Raw genomic sequence first — 27,110 nt, 5'->3', positions numbered from 1 at the left:
ATGGAGCAGATTGCAAACCTTTATACTAATGCTGCCGACAACATTATGGTTTCAAATTCAGAGGAAAAGAATTGCACCTTAGTGAGTAGAATGCAACATAACATGCAACAAAGTTAGTAAACTGAAAGGCTTAATTGGGGCGAACAAAGTTCAGTCTGGTATATGGCCAGCTTGACAATTTTGACAACTCCTTGGCAGACATCTTGCAAATAGACATCAATATTGTTGGTGAAAAGGCATGAGAAAAGCAAACGGCGTATATTAGTAATCAAACACTTGTGTGCGACACATGGACAAAATCCAACTCTCACTGTATAATATAAAAAGGTATATTTTCCCTGATGTCTGAGTCAAACAACAACTCCGTGAAGTCCATGCTGGATCATGCGGAGTAGATAGCGGAGTGTTGGAAGCTTGGTGCTCGGAGACACAGATGATGCGGAATGCACAGTAGTGACTGGAAAGTAGGAAGTGATCGCAAAGGCAGAATATAATATGATTGTACCACACAGAAGTATGTCAACCATGGTATTCCTGGTGCCAGCCACTAACCTGGAGTGATAGTCTTCTTTGCTGATGGAGGCCAACTCCTCGATGGTTGTCGCAGCCGCCGGCGGCCTTCGAGCAGGGCAGAGGCCTCATCGGTTCTGGCTTAATCAACGATCTGTGATTGTAGGTTGCCGGCAACATAACAACAACCCGGCTCGCGTCCCAGCTGCCAAAGAGACGGTGGCAAGGTAGACCATCGGGCGTGCCGGGTAGGTTAGGAGCATAATAACGACCCGAACTGGCCGACTCGGCTGTACCCTCGGCGGTGATCTGGGCGGCTGGTAATGGAACCGTGACCTGGCCTGCGTAGAGAGGAGTTGCAGGTGAAGTAGACCGACGGCCGCGCGAGAGAATTTTTTTTTGAGAGTACGTCAAAGGCGTACCTTACTTTTATAGAAGAGAAAAAAGCAAGAGCACCAATATACAAGAGAGTTTTGAACGGAAGCGAGCTTCCGTCGAGACGCACACCCTAGCTCTAGCAACACCCTACAGTTATCCTATGCCAACACTCTCACAAAATGTGCCATAACCTCCTCCTCCCAAACCGGCTAGCCTCCATTCTTTAAGCTCCGCGATGATGGCCAGGGCCAGGTCCGGCGCCGTCATCTGTTGATTAATCCTGTGGAACACTCTGGCATTCCGCTGTTTCCATAAGGCCCAGGTGGTAGCGATGACCACCGTGTCAAATCCGCGCTTGGCACCCTTTCTGTAATGTGCTCTCGCAGCTAACCACCACTCCAACAGGCGGTCCTCGTGCTCCGGGATACTGCCCTGCAGGATAAGCATGTCGAATATGTGGTGCCACACTTCTCTTGCGTAGACGCATTGAACAAGAATGTGTTCTGCGTTATCTTCCTCCTGAAGGCACGTATAGCAAGCAGAGGGAGCGTCCTGGAGGCCATGCTTCGCTCTGCGATCAGAGGTCCAGATGCGGTGTTGAACTGCCAGCCAGACGAAAATTTTGCACTTGAGGAGGGCCCAGCTCTTCCATATGCAAGCGGCGTAGGGTACCCTCTGAATACCGAGACAGAGCCTGAGGTAGGTGGATTTGGCCGTGTAGCCACCGGAAGGATCAGCCGGCCAAGAGAAAGAGTCTGCCACGAGCGGGTCCCGGTTCACTGTGCTAATCGCAAGGTTAAGGTGAAGGAGTTGCAGGTGGCCGCCAAAATTGAGTGCACCGGAGATGTCAAGCAACCAGTTATCATTCTGCAGGCCATCTTCGACCGTGCGACGATTGATCGTTCTCGTGTCGACCAAGTGAAATATGTACGGCGCGAGAGAATTGGACTTCGCGCCGAGATCGCCTGCCCGTCGCTGGATCTGGCTTCATTTTCTACCTTTCCCCACGGCTGAGCTATTTGTTGGAAGGGGGAAAACTGACGTTTTTCTGTGGGTACGTGGGAGAGAGGCAGAGGGTCTTTTTTCTAAGGGAGGGCGCCTGTTCGGCTGTTACATTGGAAACGGAACCATAATGGCGTATGTGTTTTTATGGCAAATGAAGCAGCCGTTCGTTTCGCTGAACTGTATTGGCATGTATGCTTCAATAAATCCTAAAGTTTTTTTTCTACTAATATATTTGGTCAGACATAAGGAGCATGAGGTGTGACGTGGCTGGATGTGATTGGTGCTGAGGTGTCTATGCTGCATGTTGAGATAAATCAAGTAGTGGGGGTGAACTTCTTAAGTACTCCCTCCGTAAACTAATATAAGAGCGTTTAGAATACTAAAGTAGTGATCTAAACACTCTTATATTAGTTTACAGAGGGAGTATATAGGATTCGCAGACTGGTCCCGCTCGACGGACGTGTCCGATTTGGGTCGGCGTTGGAGATGCATCCCCAAAAGAACATCAGATTTGGTAAGCATTCACACAGACTTGTCCCTTTCTTCCGTCTCCCGCCGCCTTCGATGACCTTCGCCGGGGCTTCACGCCGCCGGCGAGCATCTGGTTCCCATCCCCCTCTCCCTCTCATAGCCATCGTCCTCCTGCTAGTCTCTCCACCTCCTCCCCGCACTTACGCGCTCCGCGTCCCACTGCGCGAGGTCGCCTCCCTCCTCTCCCTCTCCCACTCCCTCCTCACCCGCATCGCGGTCGCCCGCGCCGACCGGTGGGACGCCGCAGCCGCTGCCCGTGCTCACCGAATCGCCTCACACCTATCCATTCTCTCCTCCCGCGGTGCGTGGGCACTCGGCTGGGACTACCTCCGCCACTATGCTTTCTCCTCCGTCACCGGATGCGGCTTCTCCTGCGCCACTGCCGCCGCCCGCCTCCTCGCCGCTGCGGCGGAGGCCTCGCGCCTAAAGTCACCCGTCGATGCGGCCCAGTGGCTGCGCCGTAATTACGGTGACCTCCAAGCCGCCGCTACGCAGCTCCTAAACGGCCTCCTCTCTGCCTTCTCCGAGCAGGTACGTGACTTGGTCCCTAGGTCATCCAACTCAGGCTGCAGGTGGGACTATAGTTGGGAGTCCCACCACCAATCCACCAAGTCCCAACACAGTTCGATATTGAGAAAGTGGGCATCCCACCAAAACTAATAAGGATTAAGTGGGATAAGTGGGATTCCCACTTGACAAGCACGCACGCACCGGGACTTGCTAGCCACTGCATGCATCTGCCAGCTGAAGCACAAGGACCCGGCCCTCCTTTACCCAGCCTCGCCTCGTTGCTTATCTTCGAAGATCCATAGTTAGTTACACTACACCAGAAGAATCAACCAAACCTTCGCGCCGACTTAATTGCCCTCCCTTAATGTTGCTGTTGTTGCGCCTCGGTCGATCTTGGCGCGGTGGTACCTAATGGCGCACTACGGCGGCAGTCAGGCGGCGTCCGTGGAGAGCCATTTCCACGGCCTGCTCGACGACGACGACGACGACGACAAGGACCGCGCATTGTGCGGCGCGTTTGGATACCTGCAGCAGCAAGAGTGGCCGGACCTGAGCGGCGCGTGCTACGCGGCGTTCGGCACGACCCGGCGGTGGCGCAGGAGCCCGGCAACTCCTTCTCCTACAGCGGTAGCGCCAGCAGCGGCGGCGGCTCCACGAAGAGAAAACCTGACGCGTATGTGGACGCAAAGGTGAGAATGAGATGGTTATGCATGCACGCACGAGAGCTCCATGGTGAGCGCGCTCTCAGCGTGCGCGCACCTAGGCGCCTACGACGTCGGCCGAAGCGTCCACAGCGCACTGCTGAGGAATACCGTGCTGTATACGCTCACAAGGAAATGATTCAGTTCTAGAGCCAAAGATCGTAGTTCTCGAACGAGCACTCGAAAAGATTCTGGAACAAAAAATCCATGGGTATTTGAATTTTGAACCCGAGTACCCGGGAAAAAGCAGAATATTTGATGGAAGGAGACGTCCCTGATGGACATGTACGCCAAGTACGGCTGCATCGAGAAGGCGACGGCGGTGTTCGACGGCATGGACGGCAAGAAGAACGAGTGGACGTACAACGCCATGGTTCCGGCTTGGCGTTGCACACTGCAGGTGTTCGACGCGATGATCACGGAGGGATACCAACCCGACGACGCCCTTGGCTTGGCGTGCATGACACAGCCACGACGAGCTTCCACGCCCCGACCTGCTCCGGCGCCCAGATCCCCGGCATCCGTGAACGACGACGGCTGCTCGTCCTGCCGCGCTGGCACGAGGCGAGTGGCCTCGGTGATGGGGAGGCTGCCGGGGGTGGCGCGGTGTGAGGAGGAAGAAGCAGGGACGCGATGGCTGACTGGCGGCGGCGGGAGTACGCTGCGGCACTGCCCTCGCTGGCTCGCTCTGCTTGTTTGGGTACGACGTTATCTAAGTGGGCTTTCAACGGGATCCAATGGGATAAGTGGGCTAGCCCGATTATTATTATTATCATCCAATGGGAACCCACTAACGAAGATTAAGTGGGATGGGCTAACTAGTCCCACTTAATCCCATCTCCACTTGCAGCCTGACATCCAACGAACAATACTGCAGCAGTGCTCAGTCGGTAAATATGTATGCTTGTATTTAGGGGCCGCTAAGGGAGGTGGTGTTGGATGTGAAGTGGGAGGTGGAGGAAGGGGGGTTGCTGAAGGATTGCCTTCAGGTGGGAGCCAAAGACTTGGAGGGCTTGCTTATCATTGCCAAAGATCTCTTTGGTGCTTCAAGGGCTTCTTCACGCCACACTGAACTCTGAGGTTTGCTCACACCTTGTGTCTCGCTTATCTTTCCTTTGAACTATCACATTCCTGCTTGCTTTCAGTTTATGATTTTGGAACTTAGAACTGTTATACATCCTGCCACGGAATCAAACCAGCATCCTGTCACCGATAAGCATTCGAGAGAGTGGATGTGTGAACAATATAAGATGTATAGTCCATACGACCTGCTGGCTGTTGAAAGTACTAGTAATTGCAGAGTATTTTGGAGCACGTTCTGTTTGCTCTTAAAGAAAAATTGTAGTTGAAAATATGGTTTTTGAAAGACCCAGCCGATTACTGGCTATAAATTTGTAAGCAGATAGCCCCTCTTGCAGTAGCTGCACATACGTGATCTGTCCAGTACGAGAATCACTAACCATAGTACCATATCCAAGCAGGTGAGTCCTGACCAAGAAACTACAGCCGCTCCATTCTTTCCTCCACCGATGCAGAATGCTTCAGATCCAACAGTTCACCTACACAATTAAAGCTGCTCCAGTTTGGTGACTCTGCATACAACGCATCATGTTAAGCTATCTTATCTCTTCGGGAAAAAGGTTAAGCTACCTTATCTTGTCAAGTAGTTCCTGAGCAAAAAGATTAACCCTGCTGTTTAATGACATTGCAGCTTTAACTGTGATTGTAATAGAATTGTGTGCCTTGTGTCTGTTCTGTTGACTTGGAGTACTGTTTTTGCTAAGTGATAACTTTTAGATGGTTGCAAGGCTTTTGTCACTAGTGTTGTTGCCATTGTAGGATCCATGTGAACAGTTTCCAGTTCAAAACATAACTTTGTTGCATGGTAGATTGTCTACCTTCACCAAATTGTGATATTCCCTTTATTTCAGGTCCTTCGTCCATGCATAGGAAAGAATTCCGTAATTAAAGACTAATGACCTACAACATCTGCCATAGGCAACTGCTTGCGCAACGCACTATGTTTGTTTTCCTCTTCCCTTCTGAAGGCCAAACACCTGTTCTTGACTAGTGTTATCCTTGCAAAGCATGAGGCTGCTGGATGAGTCCAGTAGATATCCCTCACCTCCAAACTACTTACATGACATCCTGAAATGACCACGTTTCTGCAGACATGTCATCCATGTCTCTGAATTTTGCATGGCGGAAATACTTCAACATGTGTGTGCCTGGTGCCCTGTTAGCAAACATGTCCACGTCTCTAAGAATACGTTTTGTGTTGCTACCATTATGTACATAACCGTATATACAGGTCGACACATGAGCCTTCGATGATAACAAACTTCAGGACCCTCTAGTGATATCTCACAAGTTACATGTTACCTCTCGGATCATCTTGTCAAGACAATACTTATGATCATTCCACATGAGAACCTCTTCAGGTATGACCTTGACCTTGTTAGGAAAGCTGAGGAATTTATTAAAAAGTCAGATTGCACTTACAAACCTGAGTGTCATGCTCATAATCTGAACTACGGTGCTGACAAATTCGTGGTGTAAATCTGTCATGATAATGTCTGATAACAACATTTCCAGACACGGTTTTATGCCTATAAGGCCATGCAAAATCCACTGGACTTAAGCTGTAGGGTAACATAACACTGTGATGTAATAGGTATTGACAGGCAGCCCCAAAATAATAATTGGATATAAGTTGTCTTGGTTGAACTTGAAAGACTCGTTACGCCGGAAAGGGAAAAGGGAAAAGGAACAAGTTGAAGCAAATTTAGGAAAGTAGAAGCATTGTTTCCGTTTCATCCATGAGTTCAGCTAGATATTTGAAATGCAAAGCTACTGTGGGAAATATTTTGTCAGGAACCTAGGAAAGTGATCCAGTCAGTAAATTAGTTGTGGAAGCATTTGGAACTACCACTATTTTTAACTTTGATTCCATTAATTAGATTTGCTATGGAGACGCCCAATTTAATTTTCCTTGTTGCTGAAGGATAACTTTGTTAATTGGTGCTTTTGTTCTGTCCCTCCTATATGACTGATGTACGCTAGAATTACAGATAAGATGACAAGTGGTTAATTGAGATTTGTGCACCATTCTCAGAAACATAACTGTTCTGTTTTGTGCACTTCTAGCATTGTATGACATCAATCTTTTTTCTTGAACACTGTTAGAGTACGTAATGGGCCTAATGGGCCCGTTAGTCTTAGGGTTAATTAGAGATAAGGGTCGCTTGCTTAGGGGTCAAGTAAGTCTTGCTTGGGAGTCAAGTAAACCTCTCTATATAAAGAGAGGAGATGTATCAATCTAATTAAGCAAGAATTAAAAAGGAAATCCCTTTCCTCTTGCCTGGCCGTGGGCAAAAAGGCCCCTGCCGGCCCTCTCGCGCCCTCCTTCTAGCAGCGCCATAACAATTTGGTATCAGGTAGCTCAGTTCCGATCATCTCTTCGCCGCCGCCCACCCCGTCGCTTCCGCTACCGACCGTCACCACCGCGCCGCTGGCCATCTACACCTCGCCGCTGGTCGCATCCTCCGGCGCCGCCACCGCCCAGATGTCGGGCCCTCCACCGCACCACCGGCCGCCGCCTACACCTCGGAGATCACCGGAGTCCTCAACGATCTCGTCATAGCTGTCCAGGGGATCCGGCTGTACCTGGCCAGCCCCTACGGGCCGCCGCCGCACCTGCCGCCGACCGCCGCCACCGGGCCGCCGGCCCTGCCGTGGTACTAGCCGCATCCAGGGGCCTTCGCGGCGTTCGTTGAGACGCTGCAGCCCTAGCTACAGCTGTCGTCGCCGCCCGCCGCCGCCCCGCAGTGGCCGCAGTGGCCGGCGCCGGCTCCCGCTGCGCCTCCAACGCCCATAGACGCCCCCGCGCCGCCTTGCCTGCTGTGGCAGCCGCCGCACCAGGCGGCCTTCGCCGCGCTCGCCGGGCCACTGCAGCAGCCGCTGCAGCTGCCATCCATCGCCACCACCGCCCAACCCTGGATGCAGTGGCAGCCGCCGCTCCTGGCGGCCTCCGCCGCACCCGGTGCTCAGCCGCAGCAGCCACTGCAGCTGCAGCAACCATCGTCGGTCAGCTCCGACCCCGCATCGACCGCGCCGGCGGGAGTCCCGCTCCACCAAGTCCAGTCCCCGCCGTCGCCGTCACCGCTTTTGTCTTGGATCGCTGCCCGCCACGTGTCGGCGGTGGTGAGGCTGCAGGCTGCTGCGCGCGGCCTCCTAGCGCGTCGGCGTATGCGGGAGATGCGTGGTCTGCGGCTGCCGCTCCTCCAAGTTGCCCTTCACTGCGCAAAGAACCTCGATCTCATCCGCTGCGTCGGGGATCTTGGGCATGCGGTTTCCCCCAAGGGCGGCGGGCCTACTGTTTTCCCCGCGGGCAACGACCTCAAAGTCTGCGATATCGGGGGTTGGGGGAGGGGGGCACCCCTCCTCGTCATTCTCCATCGCAAGCCCTCCACTCTTCCCTGTGCGGTGCAGACCAACAGTCGTCCGGCAGGGAGAAGGCATGGTGTCACCGACAGCAGCGCACCGTGTAGCACCACTGCATTCCGCCACCGGCCACCGCGAGGGCGCCTCTGCTGGTCACTCTTGCGACCACTTCCAGGTGGTCATACACATGCACTCCTTTTGTCCAGGTGGTGTCCATGGGATTCAGGTGGTTGTACACGTGCACGCCCGACGTGCGGATGGTGTCCACTTTTGGTTAAGGGGTCCAAAATAAAGCGTCCCAGTCCATTTCAGGTTGAGAATAATAAAGCAAGCCGAGGTGTAAAAGGCTTATTTTTAGATGTTAGGTTTGTGTTGCGTCGTGTCATGGTTATAAGTTGGTTAGGTTGCAGCTCGAGGACAAGCTGCATGTCCAGGTGAGGTGTAGTGTTAGAGTACGTAATGGGCCTAATGAGCCCGTTAGTCTTAGGGTTAATTAGAGATAAGGGTCGCTTGCTTAGAGGTCAAGTAAGCCTTGCTTGGGAGTCAAGTAAACCTCTCTATATAAAGAGAGGAGATGTATCAATCTAATTAAGTAAGAATTAAGAAGGAAATCCCTTTCCTCTTGCCTGGCCGTGGGCAAAAAGGCCCCCGGCCGGCCCTCTCGCGCCCTCCTTCTAGCAGCGCCATAACAAACACGTATCAACATGCATGCCGTTTTGTATTAGATGTATGAGAAGAATGGTGAGAAGGTACAGAAGTTCACAAAATAACACCAAACAAACCAACTGAAAAGGCAGCCAACCAAAGTCGTATACCAACAGAACCCCAAAAAACTATTGTATCAAAAAACCAAAAAGAAGAAAGCAAAACCAGGGCAATACTTATATACTCCTACAACTATAGCTGCAGGTCAGGGGGGGCTCGTGTGCAGAGGCAGACTCCTCACTGCGTTGGCGCCGGCCATCTTTCATTGATCGGTCTCGAGCCAAATCTCCTCCATGAGGGCATAGTATATCATCATGCCTATTACGTTCGTACTAATGGCATGCCATTGTGAATTAACGAGCTTGGATTTATTTTTGCCTTTTGCTGACGTCAAGGTTGTTCTGTTCCATCTATTCCCAGTAGTTTTGGTTATTAATATGCATTTGCTGTTTGCTTGTATTCAAATCTGATACTCCCTTCGTTCCAAGTATCTGCCACTCTGCTAGCAGTTTGAAGCCTGAGAACTTTACAGGCGGATTTTGAACACACAGTGGAACGAGGGAGTTAACAGGGACTGTGCCGCTGGATATCCGTGTTGTGCATTGTCTAATTAAACAACAATCTCAATCATATTTTCCCAATAATTTTTCTGCTAAATGCACCCTTAAACTCAAATACAGTATAGCTTATACAACTCTGAACTCTGTTAGCCATGATTATGCTGATAGTGTTTGAATTGTGTTGTTGATGGTCAGCTAATTATATTATTTGAAAATTCTCATTTATCGTAGAGTAGTGAAGCCTTGTACTATTGTTGTTAGCCACTGCGAACTTATAGTTACCACGTGGGAGGAAAAGTCTGAATGGATTTGTTTTCTTGTTTAATTTGATTAATACTGTACTATATATATGGAATAAACGCTAGATCCTGCAATGCAGTTCAGGCTACGTAATCTACCTGACCGGGACTTGTGGTTTGCATATAGCGTACTTTTGACCTCTAGAGGACCTGACATGAGGCCACATTCGTCTGTGAGTCGCTACCAGTTCAAGGACCAGCACGTACATACGCCGCACTCGTACCAACGTATATACTCCCTCCGTTCCGATTTACTCGTCGTGGTTTTAGTAAATCAGAACGGAGGGAGTACCATACACGTGCAACAGTGAGATACCGTGCTGCTACAGTGTTACAAACAAACTGAAAGGTCCCTTCTAGGATATTTTATAATGCCATCTCTTAACACCTTGAATCAGTGCCAGTTGGAATTAGTGGTTAGTTGGGTGGGGCCCATGTACTGTGACTGTGAGTGACTTCACGATGAGAACAATAATGTAACCTTTCCTGCTGATTTCCCCTGCATGGCTCCACCAACCGGTCGATCACCTTATGTTTACCAGCAGTCCATGGCAGAGTAGTTCCAAATGCTTGCACACAGGAAAGTTTGGCGCCGTTGCAGACATGAATGCGGTGACATCCACGGTATGCAGTGCAGCCAAACGCCAGGCCTAACTTCCACACAGGAAATAAACCAGTAGTGATGTGGGCGAGCTAAGTAGCTGTAATGAACTGACACACAAGCTTCAGATACTCCGTAACTTACAGAGCTTGGCTTCAACCTGCCCAGCCATGTCTCCGGTGTTGGGATCTGGCGATACGAGCAGAGCAATCAAGACAAAACAGCGCCCAGCCATGTGTTTCATGCGGTTAATCACGTGTTCCGTTTAATTCATCCGGCATTACAAAATAGAAACGCCTTGTCAGCGAGTACTGTCTTCGGTGTGCCATCAACTCATCATGCCTGAACAGGACTAGTCGGCATCATATCTTTACCTATATTTGTGGCCTTGATACCCACCAACCTGTGTATTCATTGTTGGATTGGATTCCTTTTAGAAATGACACAACATCCAAAAGGAACGTTTTCTAGATTTCTCTTCGTACTAAACATGTGGAATTGCACATCAGGCAGCTCGCTGTGAGTTGTTCATGATCCCTTAAATCCAAAATGACTCGATAAACAAACACAAGATATAAATCGTCCATCAGTAGCTACTTGGGAACACGGCCTATCCCCTCCTCTCCCGGCCTCCATGTGTGGATCTTGCCAAGCGGCGAGCACACTCGTGTCTCCTCTTCCCATCGCCGCACAAGGAGCATGCTGGTGTCTTCTCCTTTCCCTAGCACTGCACCCGATTTAGTCGCACAGGGATCGACCTTAGTCCCCTCCTATCCAACTAGTCGACATTGTATCTTTACCTATGTTTGTGGCCTTGAAGCTCACTAACTTTATTTATTTTATTTTGATTTGATCCCTTTTAGAAATGACATAGCATCCAAAAGGAACATTTTCTAGATTTTTCTAATTCAAACTAAACATGCGGAATTTTGCACATAAATGTGCAAACTAGGGGAGGCTTCTTTTTGCGGGAACTACTAGGGGAAGCATAGGTAGGCAGCTTGTTGTGAATCTTCCATGATTTCTTAGATCTGAATCCCCGTGTTTGTTTACATGAGTAGTGACCAACATCAGGTTCATGTAAACAAACACGAGAGACAAATCGCCCGACAGTAGTAACAACTTTGTGGGAGTATAGGACCTTGAGAAGAGGTGTCTAGAGGGGGGGGGGTGATTAGACACTAAGTACCAAAGTTGCAGTTTTTAAGTTTCCTTAAATTTAAGTGGAGTTTAGGCACAAGTTTAACATTCACAATACATAACAAGCAAGCATGCAAAGAGTTTATGAGCAGCGGAAAGTAAAGCATGCAACTTGCAAGAATGTAAAGGGAAGGGTTTTGGAGGATTCAAATGCAATTGGAGACACGGATGTTTTTGGCGTGGTTCCGATAGGTGGTGCTATCGTACATCCACGTTGATGGAGACTTCAACCCACGAAGGGTAACGGTTGCGCAAGTCCATGGAGGGCTCCACCCACGAAGGGTCCACGAAGAAGCAACCTTGTCTATCCCACCATGGCCGTCGCCCACGAAGGACTTGCCTCACTAGCAGTAGATCTTCACGAAGTAGGCGATCTCCTTGCCCTTACAAACTCCTTGGTTCAACTCCACAATCTTGTCGGAGGCTCCCAAGTGACACCTAGCCAATCTAGGAGACACCACTCTCCAAGAAGTAACAAATGGTGTGTTGATGATGAACTCCTTGCTCTTGTGCTTCAAATGATAGTCTCCCCAACACTCAAGTCTCTCTCATAGGATTTGGATCTGGTGGAAAGAAAGATTTGAGTGGAAAGCAACTTGGGGAAGGCTAGAGATCAAGATTCATATGGTAGAAATGGAATATCTTGGTCTCAACACATGAGTAGGTAGTTCTCTCTCAGAAAATGTATGATGGAAGTGTAGGTTCAGTCTGATGGCTCTCTCCACAAATGAAGAGGAGGTGGAGGGGTATATATAGCCTCCACACAAAATCTAGCCGTTACACACAATTACCAAACTCGGTGGGACCGAATCGTTAAACTCGGTCAGACCGATTTAGCAAATAATGTGACCCTTAGGTTTTTCGGTGGGACCGAAATGCAGATCGGTGAGACCGATATGATTAGGGTTAGGGCATAACGTAATCTTGGTAAGACCGATTACACAAACTCGGTGAGATCGATTTTGGTAATAAGCTTTCCAGAGAGTTGGTCAGGCAAACTCGGTTGGACCGATTACACAAACTCGGTGAGACCGATTTTGGTAATGAGTCAACCAGGAAGTTTACATTGTAATCTCGGTACTACCAATTACTCAAACTCGGTGAGACCGATTTTGGTAATGGACATACACAGAGAGATTACAATCTCATCTCGGTGAGACCGAGATCCCTATCGGTAAGACCGATTTGCCTAGGGTTTGTGGCAGTGGCTATGACATTCAAAGCTCGGTGGCGCCGGATAGAAAGAATCAGTGGGGCCGAGTTTGACTTTAGGTTTAGGACATATGCGTGGAAGTGGGAAAGTAGTTGAGGGTTTTGGAGCATATCACTAAGCACTGTGGAGCAAGAAACTCATTAAGCAACACATCATCCCTTCTTGATAGTATTGGCTTTTCCTATAGACTCAATGTGATCTTGGATCACTAAAATGGAAAATTAAGAGTCTTGAGCTTGAAGCTTGAGCCAATCCTTTGTCCTTAGCATCTTGAAGGAGTTCCCACATCGTTTAGTCCATACCACTCCATTGTTGAACTTATCTGAAACATACTAGATAAAAGTGTTAGTCCAACAAGACATATGTTGACATTAATTACCAAAACCACCTATGGAGCACTTGTGCTTTCAATCTCCCACTTTTTGGTAATTGATGACAACATACATCAAAGCTTTAGATAAAGATATAGAGAATAGCAAGTAAAGCTTTGGAAGGACATGTAACACGCATAGGTGATAACCCACAAGTATAGGGGATCGCAACAGTTTTCGATAAGAAGAGTGTCAAACCCAACGAGGAGCTAAAGGTAGAACAAATATTCCCTAAAATTCTATCGACCACCGATACAACTCTACGCACGCTTAATGTTTACTTTACCTAGAACAAGTATGAAACTAGAAGTACTTGGTAGGTGTGATAGGATAGGTTTGCAAGAAAGTAAAGAACACGTCAATATAAACTAGGGGCTGTTAAGGTAAAGACACAACTAAAGTAAATATAGCGAGTATGGAAAAGTGGTGATAGGAGTTGTGGAATTGTCCCTAGGCAACTGACTATATTACTAGACCGATAATCGTTATTGCAATTCTATTTGAGGGAGAAGCATAAGCTAACATACTTTCTCTACTTGGATCATATGCACCTATGATTGGGACTCTAGCAAGCATCCGCAACTACTAAAGATTCATTAAGGTAAAATCCAACCATAGCATTAAAGCATCAAGTCCCCTTTATCCCATACGTAAACAACCTACTTACTCGGGTTTGTGTTTCCGTCACTCACGCAACCCACTATAAGCAAATCATAAACATATTGCAAACCCTATAGCAAGAATCCCTCACGCTTGCGCGACACGGAGGGCACAATAGGACAGCACCAATAAAATATGCAACTCAAACCAATCATAGCAATTCATCAATCACCGATAGGACAATATAAATCTACTCAGACATCATAGGATGGCAACACATCATTGGAAAATAATATGAAGCATAAAGCACCATGTTCAAGTAGAGGGTACAGCGGGTTGCGGGAGAGTGAACCGCTGTAGATAGAAGGGGGAAGGTGATGGAGGTGTTGGTGAAGATGGCGGAGGTGTTGGTGAAGATCGCGGTGATGATGATGGCCCCCGGCGGCGTTCCGGCGCCTCCGGAAGCAAGGGGGAGAGAGCCCCCCTTCTTCTTCTTCTTCTTCCTTGACCTTCTCCCTAGATGGGAGAAGGGTTTCCCCTCTGGTCCTTGGCTCCCATGGCTTGGGAGGGGCGAGAGCCCCTCCGAGATTGGATCTATCTCTCTGTTTCTGCGTTCTCTGCGTTGGCTTCTGGCTCTATTTCATCGTTTCGCGTATATATGGAGATCCGTAACTCCGATTGGCCTGAAACCTTTTCCGTGATTTTTTTCCGAATATTATCTTTCTTGCGGCAAAAGAAGAGCATCAACCGCCTTACGGTGGACTCACGAGGATTGGCCGCGCGCCCAGGGGGGAGGGCGCGCCCAGGGGGGAGGGCGCGCCCCCCTGCCTCGTGACCACCTCGGGCACCGTCTCGCGTGGATTTTTCTTCTGGAATTTTCCATATTTTCCAAAAATAAGCTCCGTCCGTATTTATCCCGTTTGGATTCCGTTTGATATGGATATTCTGCGAAACATAAAACATGCAACAGACAGGAACTGGCACTTGGCACTGGATCAATATGTTAGTCCCAAAAATAATATAAAAAGTTGCCAAAAAGTATATGAAAGTGAATAATATTGGCATGGAACAATCAAAAATTATAGATACGATGGAGACGTATCAGCATCCCCAAGCTTAATTCCTGCTCGTCCTCGAGTAGGTAAATGATAAAAAAGAATAATTTTTGATGTGGAATGCTACCTAGCATAATCTTGATCATATGTCTAATCATGGCATGAATACTAAGACACGAGTGATTCGAAGCAATAGTCTATCATTTGACATAAAAACAATAATACTTTGAGCGTACCAATAAAGCAATCATGTCTTTTCAAAACAACAAGGCAAAAGCAAGCTTATCCCTACAAAATCATACAGTTTGGCCATGCTTCATTTTTGTCACACAAAATGCTCCCATCATGCACAACCCCGATGACGAGCTGAGCAATTGGTTCATACTTTTTAACGCGCTGCAGCTTTTTCAACCCTCACGCAATATATGAGCGCAAGCCATGGATATAGCACTATAGGTGGAATAGAATATAATGATGGAGGTTATGTGGAGAAGACAAAAAAGGAGAAAGCCTCACATCGACGCGGCTAATCAACGGGCTATGGAGATGCCCATCAATTGATGTCAATGCGAGGAGTAGGGATTGCCATGCAACGGATGCACTAAGAGTTATAAGTGTATGAAAGCTCAACAAGAGAAACTAAGTGGGTGTGTATCCAACTTGCTTGCTCATGAAGACCTAGGGCATTTGAGGAAGCCCATCGTTGGTATATACAAACCAAGTTCTATAATGAAAATTCCCACTAGTATATGAAAGTGACAACATAGGAGACAATCTATATGAAGAACATGGTGCTACTTTGAAGCACAAGATATGAGACTCACTACATGAAGAACATGGTGCTACTTTGAAGCACAAGTGTGGTAAAAGGATAGTAACATTGCCCCTTCTCTCTTTTTCTCTCATTTTTTCTTTTTTTTTCTTTTTTTTGGCCTTCTCTTTTTTTGGCCTTTCTCTTTTCTTTTTTTTTATATTTTTTTCGTCCGGAGTCTCATCCCGACTTGTGGGGGAATCATAGTCTCCATCATCCTTTCCTCACTGGGGCAATGCTCTAATAATAATGATAATCACACTTTTATTTACTTACAACTCAATATTACAACTCGATATCTCGAACAAAGATATGACTCTATATGAATGCCTTCGACGGTGTACCGGGATGTGCAATGATCTAGCATAGCAATGACATCAAAAAAAGGACAAGCCATGAAAACATCATGCTAGCTATCTTACGATCATGCAAAGCAATATGACAATGAAAAGCTCAAGTCATGTATATGATGATGATGGAAGTTGCATGGCAATATATCTCGGAATGGCTATGGAAATGCCATGATAGGTAGGTATGATGGCTGTTTTGTGGAAGGTATATGGTGGGTGTATGGTACCGGCAAAAGTTGCGCGGCACAAGAGAGGCTAGCAATGGTGGAAGGGTGAGAGTGCGTATAATCCATCGACTCAATATTAGTCATAAAGAACTCATATACTTATTGCAAAAGTTTATTAGCCCTCGAAGCAAAGTACTACTACGCATGCCCCTAGGGGGATAGATTGGTAGGAAAAGACCATCGCTCGTCCTCGACTGCCACTCATAAGGAAGACAGTCAAAGAAACACCCCATGCTTCAAATTTGTCACACAACGGTTACCATATGTGCATGCTACGGGACTTGCAAACCTCAACACAAGTGTCTCTACAATCCACAACCACCCACTAGCATAACTCTAACATCACATCTTTATATCGCAAAACTATTGCAAGGAATCAAACATATCATATTCAGCGATCTACAAGTTTATGTAGGATTTTATGACTAACCATGTGAATGACAAATTCTTGTCATCTCTCTAAATAGATATAAGTGAAGCAAGAGAGTTTAATTCTTTCTACAAAAGATATGCCCACGCTTGCTCTAACAAGTATAAGTGAAGCAAAAGAGCATTCTACAAATGGCGGTTGTCTATATGAAGAGAAACAGGCAATCCAGACTTCAAATGATATAAGTGAAGCACATGAAGCATTCTATAAAGCCACACTCAAAAGATTTAAGTGAAGTGCAATGAGCATTCTATAAATCAACCAAGGACTATCTCATACCAGCATGGTGCATAAAAGAAAAAAGATAAACTTAATTGCAAAAGATGCTCCAAGACTTGCACATAATGCATGAACGAAACAAATTCGAAAACATACCGATACTTGTTGAAGAAAGAGGGGATGCCTCCCTAGCATCCCCAAGCTTAGATGATTGAGTCTTCTTGAATATTTACTTGGGGTGCCTCGGGCATCCTCAAGCTTGAGCTCTTGCCTCTCTTCCTTCTTCTCACATCGAAACATCTTCGATTAGACACTACATCCACACAAAACTTCAACAGAAAACTCGGTAAGATCCGTTAGTATAATAAAGCAAATTACCACTCTAAGTACTGTTGCAAACCAATTCATATTTTGTTTTTGCATTGTGTCTAATGTAATATAACTTTTTCATGGCTTAATTCACTGGTACAAATTGATAGATTCATCAAAACAAGCAAACTATGCATCAAAAACAGAATCTGTCAAAAACAGAACAGTCTGAAGCAATCTGAACATCCACCATACTTCTGGTACCCCAAAAATTCTACCAAAATTAGGAAAATAAAGAAGTTGTATATCAAGACAGTGCAAAAATAATCAGAACCAATTGACGTTCCAGTTAAAAATGTAAAATCGCACACTACAGCCAAAGTTTCTGTCCTGCACCGCACAAACCAACAAACATTGTAAACATCCTAAAGGCAAACCTTGGCACATTATTTTTATAATACAATGGAATTATACAAGGGGAATATTATTTTTGTTGAAAAGTTTCTGTAATCAAGATTCACAAAGTTTCCGTGAGCATGAACAAAGTCCAAGGCTAGCTCCCACTTCAACAATGCTTGTCTTTCTCACTTTCACTTTCAACAGAAATAAATGACTCTCTAAAACTTCCGGGTTGTCTCCCTGGCAGCGCTTTCTTTAAAGCCATTAAGCTAGGCATATAGTGCTCAAGTAGTGAATCCACTCGGATCCCAAGGTATACCAAAGCCAATTTTAATTAACAATGATTTGTAATTTAGTAGTGAGCACAAAGTAACATGTATCATGCAATGACGAAGTCTAACCCTCTTCCTATGCATCGGCATGTCATAAAAGAACAATTCATGCACACATAGTAAAGGCCAATGCATAGTATAAACAGTTTCTTGCAATTCTATCGTGTTGGAAACATAGAGAGGTCGAGACATAGTTCCTCTCTCATAATAATTGCAAGTAGGAGCAGCAAGCACATGCATATTATATTCATCAAAATCATCATGTGTAGTAGTAAAAGGCAACCCATCAATATAATCCTTAATAAGCACAAACTTCTCCGATATAGTGTAGTCGGGAGAATTCAAAAAGATAATAGGACTATTATGCGTGGGTGCAATAGCAACAATTTCATGTTTAATATAAGGAACTATAGCAAGTTCATCTCCATAAGCATAATTCATATTGGCATCTTGGCCATAAGCATAGCAAGCATCATCAAAAAGGGATATTTCAAGAGAATCAACGGGATCATAACAGTCATCATAGCAATCATCCTTCGGTAAGCACGAAGGGGAATTAAACAATGTATGAGTTGAAGAGTTACTCTCATTAGAAGGTGGGCACGGGTGATCAATCTGTTCTTCCTCCTCTTGTTCTTCGCTCTCCTCATCATCTTTTTCATCTAATGAGCTCATAGTTTCATCAATTTCTTCTTCCATAGCTTCCTGCAAAATATTAGTCTCTTCTTGTACAGCGGAGACTTTCTCAATAAGTGCATCAATTGCATAATTGTATTTATAATTCTCAAAGCAATATTTGAGGATAGTTAAATTTTCAGATCTATTAACAACATCATCACAATCCTCAAACTCTTTACACATAGCTTCAATTTCATAAGCACCCATAAAAGCAACAAATTCTTCTATTTGTTCCACATCATAGTAATCATATATACCATTAGCATAAGAAGCTAAGGTTTTATTATCATTAAATTTGCATGAAAAGGGAAGGTGCGGAGAATTCATCCTAGAGCAACAAGTATAATCATATTCCACGCATAGTTTCCAAGCATACCACTTCAATAAATGAATTTGATCACATAATAGTTTCCCTTTTTGTGTTAAGCGATAATCCCTAAAGTATTCACGTTGATCCAATGTGTCTCCCATTATAAAGTTGAATGGGGTTTTCTCAGGATGATCAAAGTAGTACATAATATTTCTCACATAATGAGAGTCGGGGGTTGCAGGAGTTACCCCATCTACATGAGTAGCAAGTACCTCTAATTTTTTTTGGTATTTTGCGTTCCATATCTATAACTAAAGATAGAGAACAACTAAGAACAGCAAATAAAAATTACTTAGTGATAAAGCAAACAAGCACACGCGAGAATATTCACCCCACTCTATTGCTCCCCGGCAACGGCGCCAGAAAAAGGTCTTGATAACCCACAAGTATAGGGGATCGCAACAGTTTTCGATAAGTAAGAGTGTCGAACCCAATGAGGAGCTAAAGGTAGAACAAATATTCCCTAAAGTTTTATCGACCATCGATACAACTCTACGCACGCTTAATGTTTACTTTACCTAGAACAAGTATGAAACTAGAAGTACTTGGTAGGTGTGATAGGATAGGTTTGCAAGAAAGTAAAGAACACGTAAATATAAACTAGGGGCTGTTAAGGTAAAGATACAACTAAAGTAAATATAGCGAGTATGGAAAAGTGGTGATAGGAGTTGTGGAATTGTCCCTAGGCAACTGACTATATTACTAGACCGATAATCGTTATTGCAATTCTATTTGAGGGAGAGGCATAAGCTAACATACTTTCTCTACTTGGATCATATGCACTTATGATTGGAACTCTAGCAAGCATCCGCAACTACTAAAGATTCATTAAGGTAAAACCCAACCATAGCATTAAAGCATCAAGTCCCCTTTATCCCGTACGTAAACAACCTACTTACTCGGGTTTGTGTTTCCGTCACTCACGCAACCCACTATAAGCAAATCATAAACATATTGCAAACCCTACAGCAAGAATCCCTCACGCTTGCGCGACACGGAGGGCACAATAGGACAGCACCAATAAAATATGCAACTCAAACCAATCATAGCAATTCATCAATCACCGATAGGACAATATAAATCTACTCAGACATCATAGGATGGCAACACATCATTGGAAAATAATATGAAGCATAAAGCACCATGTTCAAGTAGAGGGTACAACAGGTTGCGGGAGAGTGGACCGCTGTAGATAGAAGGGGGAAGGTGATGGAGGTGTTGGTGAAGATGGCGGAGGTGTTGGTGAAGATCACGGTGATGATGATGGCCCCCGGCGGCGTTCCGGCGCCTCCGGAAGCAAGGGGGAGAGAGCCCCCCTTCTTCTTCTTCTTCCTTGACCTTCTCCCTAGATGGGAGAAGGGTTTCCCCTCTGGTCCTTGGCTCCCATGGCTTGGGAGGGGCGAGAGCCCCTCCGAGATTGGATCTATCTCTCTGTTTCTGCGTTCTCTGCGTTGGCTTATGGCTCTGTTTCACCGTTTCGCGTATATATGGAGATCCGTAACTCCGATTGGCCTGAAACCTTTTCCGTGATTTTTTTCCGAATATTATCTTTCTTGCGGCAAAAGAAGAGCATCAACTGCCTTACGGTGGGCTTACGAGGGTAGGCCGCGCGCCTAGGGGGGAGGGCGCGCCCCCCTGCCTCGTGACCACCTCGAGCACCGTCTCGCGTGGATTTTTCTTCTGGAATTTTCCATATTTTCCAAAAATAAGCTCCGTCCGTTTTTATCCCGTTTGGATTCCGTTTGATATGGATATTCTGCGAAACATAAAACATGCAACAGACAGGAACTGGCACTGGGCACTGGATCAATATGTTAGTCCCAAAAATAATATATAAAGTTGCCAAAAAGTATATGAAAGTGAATAATATTGGCATGGAACAATCAAAAATTATAGATATGACGGAGACGTATCAATAGGCTCCCCCTACATGTATGCAATCATGTGAATATGGAATATAGAAGCATGTGAAAGCATAACCATGATAGAGTAGGCAATGTGTTACATGTATCTTGGCCATATGCATCAGGGCAAAGAATATTAAAGAAAATACCTTCATACTCATGAGTCATTCTTGCAAACAGTATGTACATCAGCAAGAATTGCTCATACACATGATTGTGATGCATATACTTACCTTGTAGTCTTGAGTTGGCTTAGGATGGAATGAACCTGCGTAAACAAGGTTAGATAACACAGATGCACCTACTAGCCAGAGCAAACAAAAGAAACTACAAGAATACCAAGACTGGGATGACATGTAGAGAGTGAGTACTACCACATTGGATTAGACATGTCCCCAAGAGTAAAGATATGCAAAGAATTTAAATGATTTCTTTCCCTTAGATATCTTGCTCCCCCTGAATCTAGCATGGGATACTGGGAGAAGATAGGGAATAGAAAATCAGAGCTGAAAGATATGAATGATGAACAGAGCTAATGCATGCTAATGCAAATAAGCACAAAAGATCAAATGAACATGTCTCTCCCCTCAAGAAGACATGTGTGCATCTCTCCTCTTGAACACCAAGCATATGGGATCCTTGAGAAATACTTTCTGCTTAAGTATTCTCTCCCCCTGGAGATCTCTCTCTCCCCCTGAGGATCTCTCTCCCCCTTTAGGATCTCTCTCCCCCTTGAGGAGGTGATGAACTATTTCTCTGATGTGATCTCTCTCTAAATGATAAGCTTTGATGTGATCTCTCTCTCCCCCTTTGACATCAATTTCCAAGAAGGGTTTTCTAGAATCTGTCGAATGGGTTTGGTCCTGGAGACACATCACAAAGCAATGATAAAAATGTGATGCTTGTAGAGGACAAGATTCATTGAGTGGAGCTGGATCAGAAGAAACATAGAATAAGTGGCAAACTGTTTTTCCTGATGTGAAATCGGTGGCACCGAGTGGTATGCTTCGGTGGTACCGAAAGGATGCGGTTGGACCGAAGACAGCAAATCGGTGAAACCGAGTTCATCGCAGAGAAAACACTTGTCACCTCAGCTCACTAGACTAGTATGATCTCACAAAGATTTGCAAGGAATTTACTGAAAGATATGCAATGAATTTGATGCAGAAAAAATGCAGAGCAAACAGAAAGAAATCTTAGATGAAGATGAAAGGGGAAACAAATATGCATGAGACAAATGCAAACACGCAGAAAAGAATACACGAGAACTTCATCTAGAGATGGTCGGCGACAAAGTCACCTATATTAGAGTATATTGACTTAGGAGTCAAGTGAGATCACTTGATCATAGGTCATACTCATCGTTTAAGCTCAAAATGGGGTTGCCATTTTTTGTTTAAGCATCTTGATGTATTCACATCTTGTCGAGTTGCTTTAACTCATGTCTCGGAGTAAAGCTTCTCTAAGATGGAATAACATACCTTGGTTGGTGGTGTTGTCCATGTAGTCGAACTTGTGTGGGTTGCTCAAGGTTGATGTAGCTCATCAAGAATTGGGAGCACCACTTGGAATTTTAGTCCATCTACCTACATGGGTTAGTTCTTGCAAGGAAGAGCACTTGTGTATCCAAAAATGACAATCATGAAGCTAAACATAGAATTTGTCAAAGGATATGTTTGAGTGGTTCCGTGCTTCCTTGTCTTCAACCACCATAGTGTAGAGACTTGGCGATGTAGAGATTGCTCAAGATGTGAGTAGATTACAATCTCATGGAATTTGATTCCACCAAGTACCTACATGGGTTAGATAATATGCAAGATGCAAATATATCCAAGACATAAGATTTTCATCATAAGAGAAATATCAAGAATTAGTCATAAGCTCATGTCTTGCATGTATCCAATGGAGTTTCTACTCCAAGTTTGAAGCATCAATGATGTTCAATTCTACTCTCAACCTGCAAAACATTTTCTCATCAAGAGGTTTAGTGAATATATCCGCTAATTGCTTTTCGGTGCGAACATGCTTAAGATCAATGTCACCCTTAGCAACATGATCTCGAATGAAATGATGACGAACTTCAATATGCTTAGTTCGAGAATGTTGCACAGGATTATGACCAATTTTGATAGCACTTTCATTGTCACAAAGCAATGGAACATGTCTCACATATATCCCATAATCTTTAAGAGTTTGGGTCATCCAAAGTAATTGAGCACAACATGAACCAGCGGCAATATATTCCGCTTCGGCGGTGGATAAGGATACCGAGTTTTGTTTCTTGGAGGACCAAGACACAAGAGATCTACCAAGAAATTGACAAGCACCCGAAGTGGACTTTCTATCAACCTTGTCTCCAGCATAGTCCGAGTCGGAATAGCCAATAAGATCGAAAGAGGCCCTCTTAGGATACCAAATGCCAAAATTTGGTGTATGGATTAAGTATCTTACTATCCTTTTCACGGCCTTAAGATGACATTCTTTAGGAGCAGCTTGATATCGTGCACACATGCACACGCTTAGCATGATATCGGGATGTGAAGCGCATAGATATAACAATGAACCAATCATAGAGCGATAAACCTTTTGATCAACCGGTTCACTATCTTTGTTCAAGTCAAGATGTCCACTAGTAGGCATGGGTGTAGACATACCTTTGCATATTGAACTTCTTGAATAAGTCCTTAGTGTACTTTGTTTGAGAAACAAAGGTACCTTCCTTAGTTTGCTTGATTTGCAACCCAAGAAAGAATATGAGTTCACTCATCATAGATATCTCAAACTTCTCCGACATTAGCTTCCCAAACTTTTCACTAAAATGAGGGTTAGTTGAACCAAATATAATATCATCAACATAGATTTGGCACACAAATAGTTCTCCATTGACCCTTTTAGTAAAAAGAGTAGAATCAATTTTCCCAATTTCAAAGCCTTTTTCAATAAGAAACTTGGTCAAGCATTTATACCACGCTCTAGGGGATTGTTTAAGACCATAAAGGGCTTTATGAAGTTTGTAAACATGATTGGGTTTCTTAGGATTGACAAAGCCGAGAGGTTGCTTAACATAAACTTCCTCCTCTATTTCACCATTTAGAAAAGCACTTTTAATGTCCATTTGGTACAAGGTGATATCATGATGATTAGCATAGGCAAGTAAGATGCGAATGGACTCAAGTCTAGCAACGGGAGCGTAAGTCTCACCATAGTCCATACCTTCGACTTGTGTGTAGCCTTGGGCGATGAGACGTGCTTTGTTGCGAACTACTTGTCCATCTTCATCTTGCTTGTTGCGAAACACCCATTTGGTACCAATGATGTTGTGATTGTTGTCGGGCTTCTCAACCAATGTCCAAACTTGGTTCCTCTCAAAGTTGTGTAGCTCTTCATGCATTGCATTTATCCAATCCGGATCTTCCAATGCTTCTTCAACCTTCATAGGTTCAATGCTAGAGATGAAAGAATAGTTTTCACAAAAGTTAGCTAAACGAGTTTTAGAGCGAGTGATTCTCCCGGTTTGAATGTCATTGTAGATTTGCTCGACAGGATGATCTTTAGCAATTCTGCTCGAACTCGTGAAAGTTTTTTCTTGGGTCTTAGTTGAACATCTTCTTCATCTTGTTCTCCTTCTTGGCCTTCTTCATTGTTGGCGTTGTCGTTCTCTTGTCGTGGTGAAGAAGGAGGTTGTTGACGTTCATCTTGATGCACTTCCTCGTTTTCTTCACCTTGGTGTGTCCCACTTGTGGATGCTTCCGTATCAACTCTTGGTTCACCTTGTCATGAAGTAGAAGCTTCCACTTGGACGGACGAGGTACTCTCCTTCACCTCTGTTGGACGGACCTTGCCAATAGACAAGTCTTGGATTGCTTCCGAAGGATCTTTGTCTTCTACATCAATTGGCAATTGCTCTACTTGCGAGCCGTTAGATTCATCAAACTTCAAATCTACCGTCTCTTCAACCTTTCGGGTGAAATTGTTGTAGACACGGTAAGTGTGAGAGTTTGAGCCATAACCTAGTAGGAAACCTTCATGAGACTTAGGAGAAAATTTAGAACGACGATGCTTATCAAGAATGTAGCACTTTGAGCCGAATACTCGAAAGTATCCAACTTGGGGTTTGTTACCGGCGAGGAGCTCGTATGCCGTCTTGCCGAGTAGCTTGTGAAGATACAAGCGATTTGTTGCATGACAAGCTGTCTCAACCGCTTCTGCCCAAAAGTGCTTCGGTGTCTTGTATTTATCAAGCATCGTTCTCGCCATTTCAATGAGCGTTCGGTTCTTTCTCTCAACAACTCTGTTTTGTTGAGGTGTGTACGTAGCCAAGAACTCGTGTGAAATCCCTTCTTCGTCAATAAAGGTGTCCACATTTGCGTTCTTGAACTCCGTTCCGTTGTCGCTGCGAACCTTCTTGATCTTCACTTCAAATTGATTTTCGGCCTTCCTAGCGAAGTTTTTGAAGATCTTTTGGACCTGCAATTTATCATCAAGAAAGAACACCCACGTAAATCTGGAAAAATCATCAACTATAACTAGAACAAAAGAATTTCCACCGAAACTCTTGTAAGAGTTGGGACCAAAAAGATCCATGTGAAGTAGCTCGAGTGGCCTCCTTGTGGTCATGATGTTCTTCACGGGATGCCTTCCTCCAACCTGTTTACCTGCATGACAAGCGCTGCAAAGTCTATCCTTATCAAATATGACATCGTTAACACCAAGAATATGATTTCCTTTAATAAGCTTGTCAAGGTTTCGCATACCAACATGACCTAGTCGTCTATGCCATAACCAACCTTTTGAGGATTTAGCAATGAAGCAAGTTTTAGATTGAGCCTTTTTAGTGAAATCAACAATGTATATATCACCTCTACGCACACCGGTAAAGACCATTTTATGATTATCTCGATGAAACACTTGGCAATGTATTTCAGTAAATAGGACATTGAAACCGAAATCAGCAAGTCTAGATACTGAAAGTAAGTTGTATCCAAGAGATTCAACGAGCATGACATTTTGTATGGAGCTATCATGTGATATGGCCACCTTACCAAGGCCAACCACCTTACCCTTTGAGTTGTCACCGAAAGTGACATACTTTCGAGGACTATCATTTTCAGTAAGCTCATGAAACATGTCTTTATCTCCGGTCATGTGATCGGTACATCCACTATCAAGAACCCATTCCTTTCCTCCTGACATATATCCCCAAAGATTTGCCATAAGACCAAAATGTCTCATTTCATCATCAAGATCGAAGTCACTATCATCATCCTCATCATAGTATCCATGTTCAACATCGTCATGTGGTGGATCAAGTCCTAGAGAGGTGATTCGTTAGAGTGAGTTTGACAATGATCTTGCTTATGAATTTTTATAGCTTCGGAAATAATATCACTAATAATTCCAACATCTCCTTTGGCACGCATAAGGTTTGTAAGCTCAAATAGACGATCACCAAACATAGGATCACTAGTATTCATCTTGCTCAAAGCAATGGACTTATGAAGAATTTCATCAAGATTTTTCAAGGAATAATTTGGAAAGCGTTCCTCAAAAAATTTCCATATAGTGTAGGCACACTTAAGAGTAGGCAAACATCCAATCAAGTTTCTAGGCAATCCTCTAATGATAAGTTCGGCAGTTCTAAGATTCCTAATCATGTCAATAGACTCATCATGGGTAGGATTCATAGGGTCAACATGAGGTGCACAAGGGCTAGCAATGTACTTGTTCAAATGATATTGATTGAAAATTACAAGCATCTCATTTTCCACTCATGAAAGTACTCTCCATCAAGAATAGGCACTCTATGTCTAAGACTCCCCAAAGTAGACTCATCCATCTTCCTCCAATGGTGATTAAACCAAGGCAATGGAGACCAATGCTCTGATACCATTTGTAGGACCTTGAGAAGAGGTGTCTAGAGGGGGGTGATTAGACACTAAGTACCAAAGTTGCAGTTTTTAAGTTCCCTTAAGTTTAAGTGGAGTTTAGGCACAAGTTTAACATTCACAATACATAACAAGCAAGCATGCAAAGAGTTTATGAGCAGCGGAAAGTAAAGCATGCAACTTGCAAGAATGTAAAGGGAAGGGTTTTGGAGGATTCAAACGCAATTGGAGACACGGATGTTTTTGGCGTGGTTCCGATAGGTGGTGCTATCGTACATCCACGTTGATGGAGACTTCAACCCACGAAGGGTAACGGTTGCGCAAGTCCACGGAGGGCTCCACCCACGAATGGTCCACGAAGAAGCAACCTTGTCTATCCCACCATGGCCGTCGCCCATGAAGGACTTGCCTCACTAGCGGTAGATCTTCACGAAGTAGGCGATCTCCTTGCCCTTACAAACTCCTTGGTTCAACTCCACAATCTTGTCGGAGGCTCCCAAGTGACACCTAGCCA

At 44.9% G+C, this 27,110-nt stretch overlaps 1 protein-coding gene across 1 annotated transcript; it reads left to right on the top strand.

Moving 5' to 3' along the window:
• Positions 1 to 2,443: 2,443 nt before the first annotated feature.
• On the top strand, positions 2,444 to 5,385 carry LOC119281492. Its single transcript, XM_037561999.1, has 3 exons — positions 2,444 to 2,955; positions 4,550 to 4,715; positions 5,117 to 5,385. Exons 1-2 carry the CDS (start codon positions 2,458 to 2,460, stop codon positions 4,712 to 4,714), a joined length of 663 nt encoding a protein of 220 aa, XP_037417896.1. The 5' UTR covers positions 2,444 to 2,457; the 3' UTR covers position 4,715; positions 5,117 to 5,385.
• The last annotated feature ends 21,725 nt before the right edge of the window (positions 5,386 to 27,110 follow it).

This window comes from Triticum dicoccoides, chromosome 3B, assembly GCF_002162155.2.
Source record: "Triticum dicoccoides isolate Atlit2015 ecotype Zavitan chromosome 3B, WEW_v2.0, whole genome shotgun sequence".
NCBI classification, from domain to species: domain Eukaryota; kingdom Viridiplantae; phylum Streptophyta; class Magnoliopsida; order Poales; family Poaceae; genus Triticum; species Triticum dicoccoides.
The sequence above is the reverse complement of the archived record's forward strand: the minus strand, read 5'-3'. Positions and strand labels throughout refer to the sequence as shown.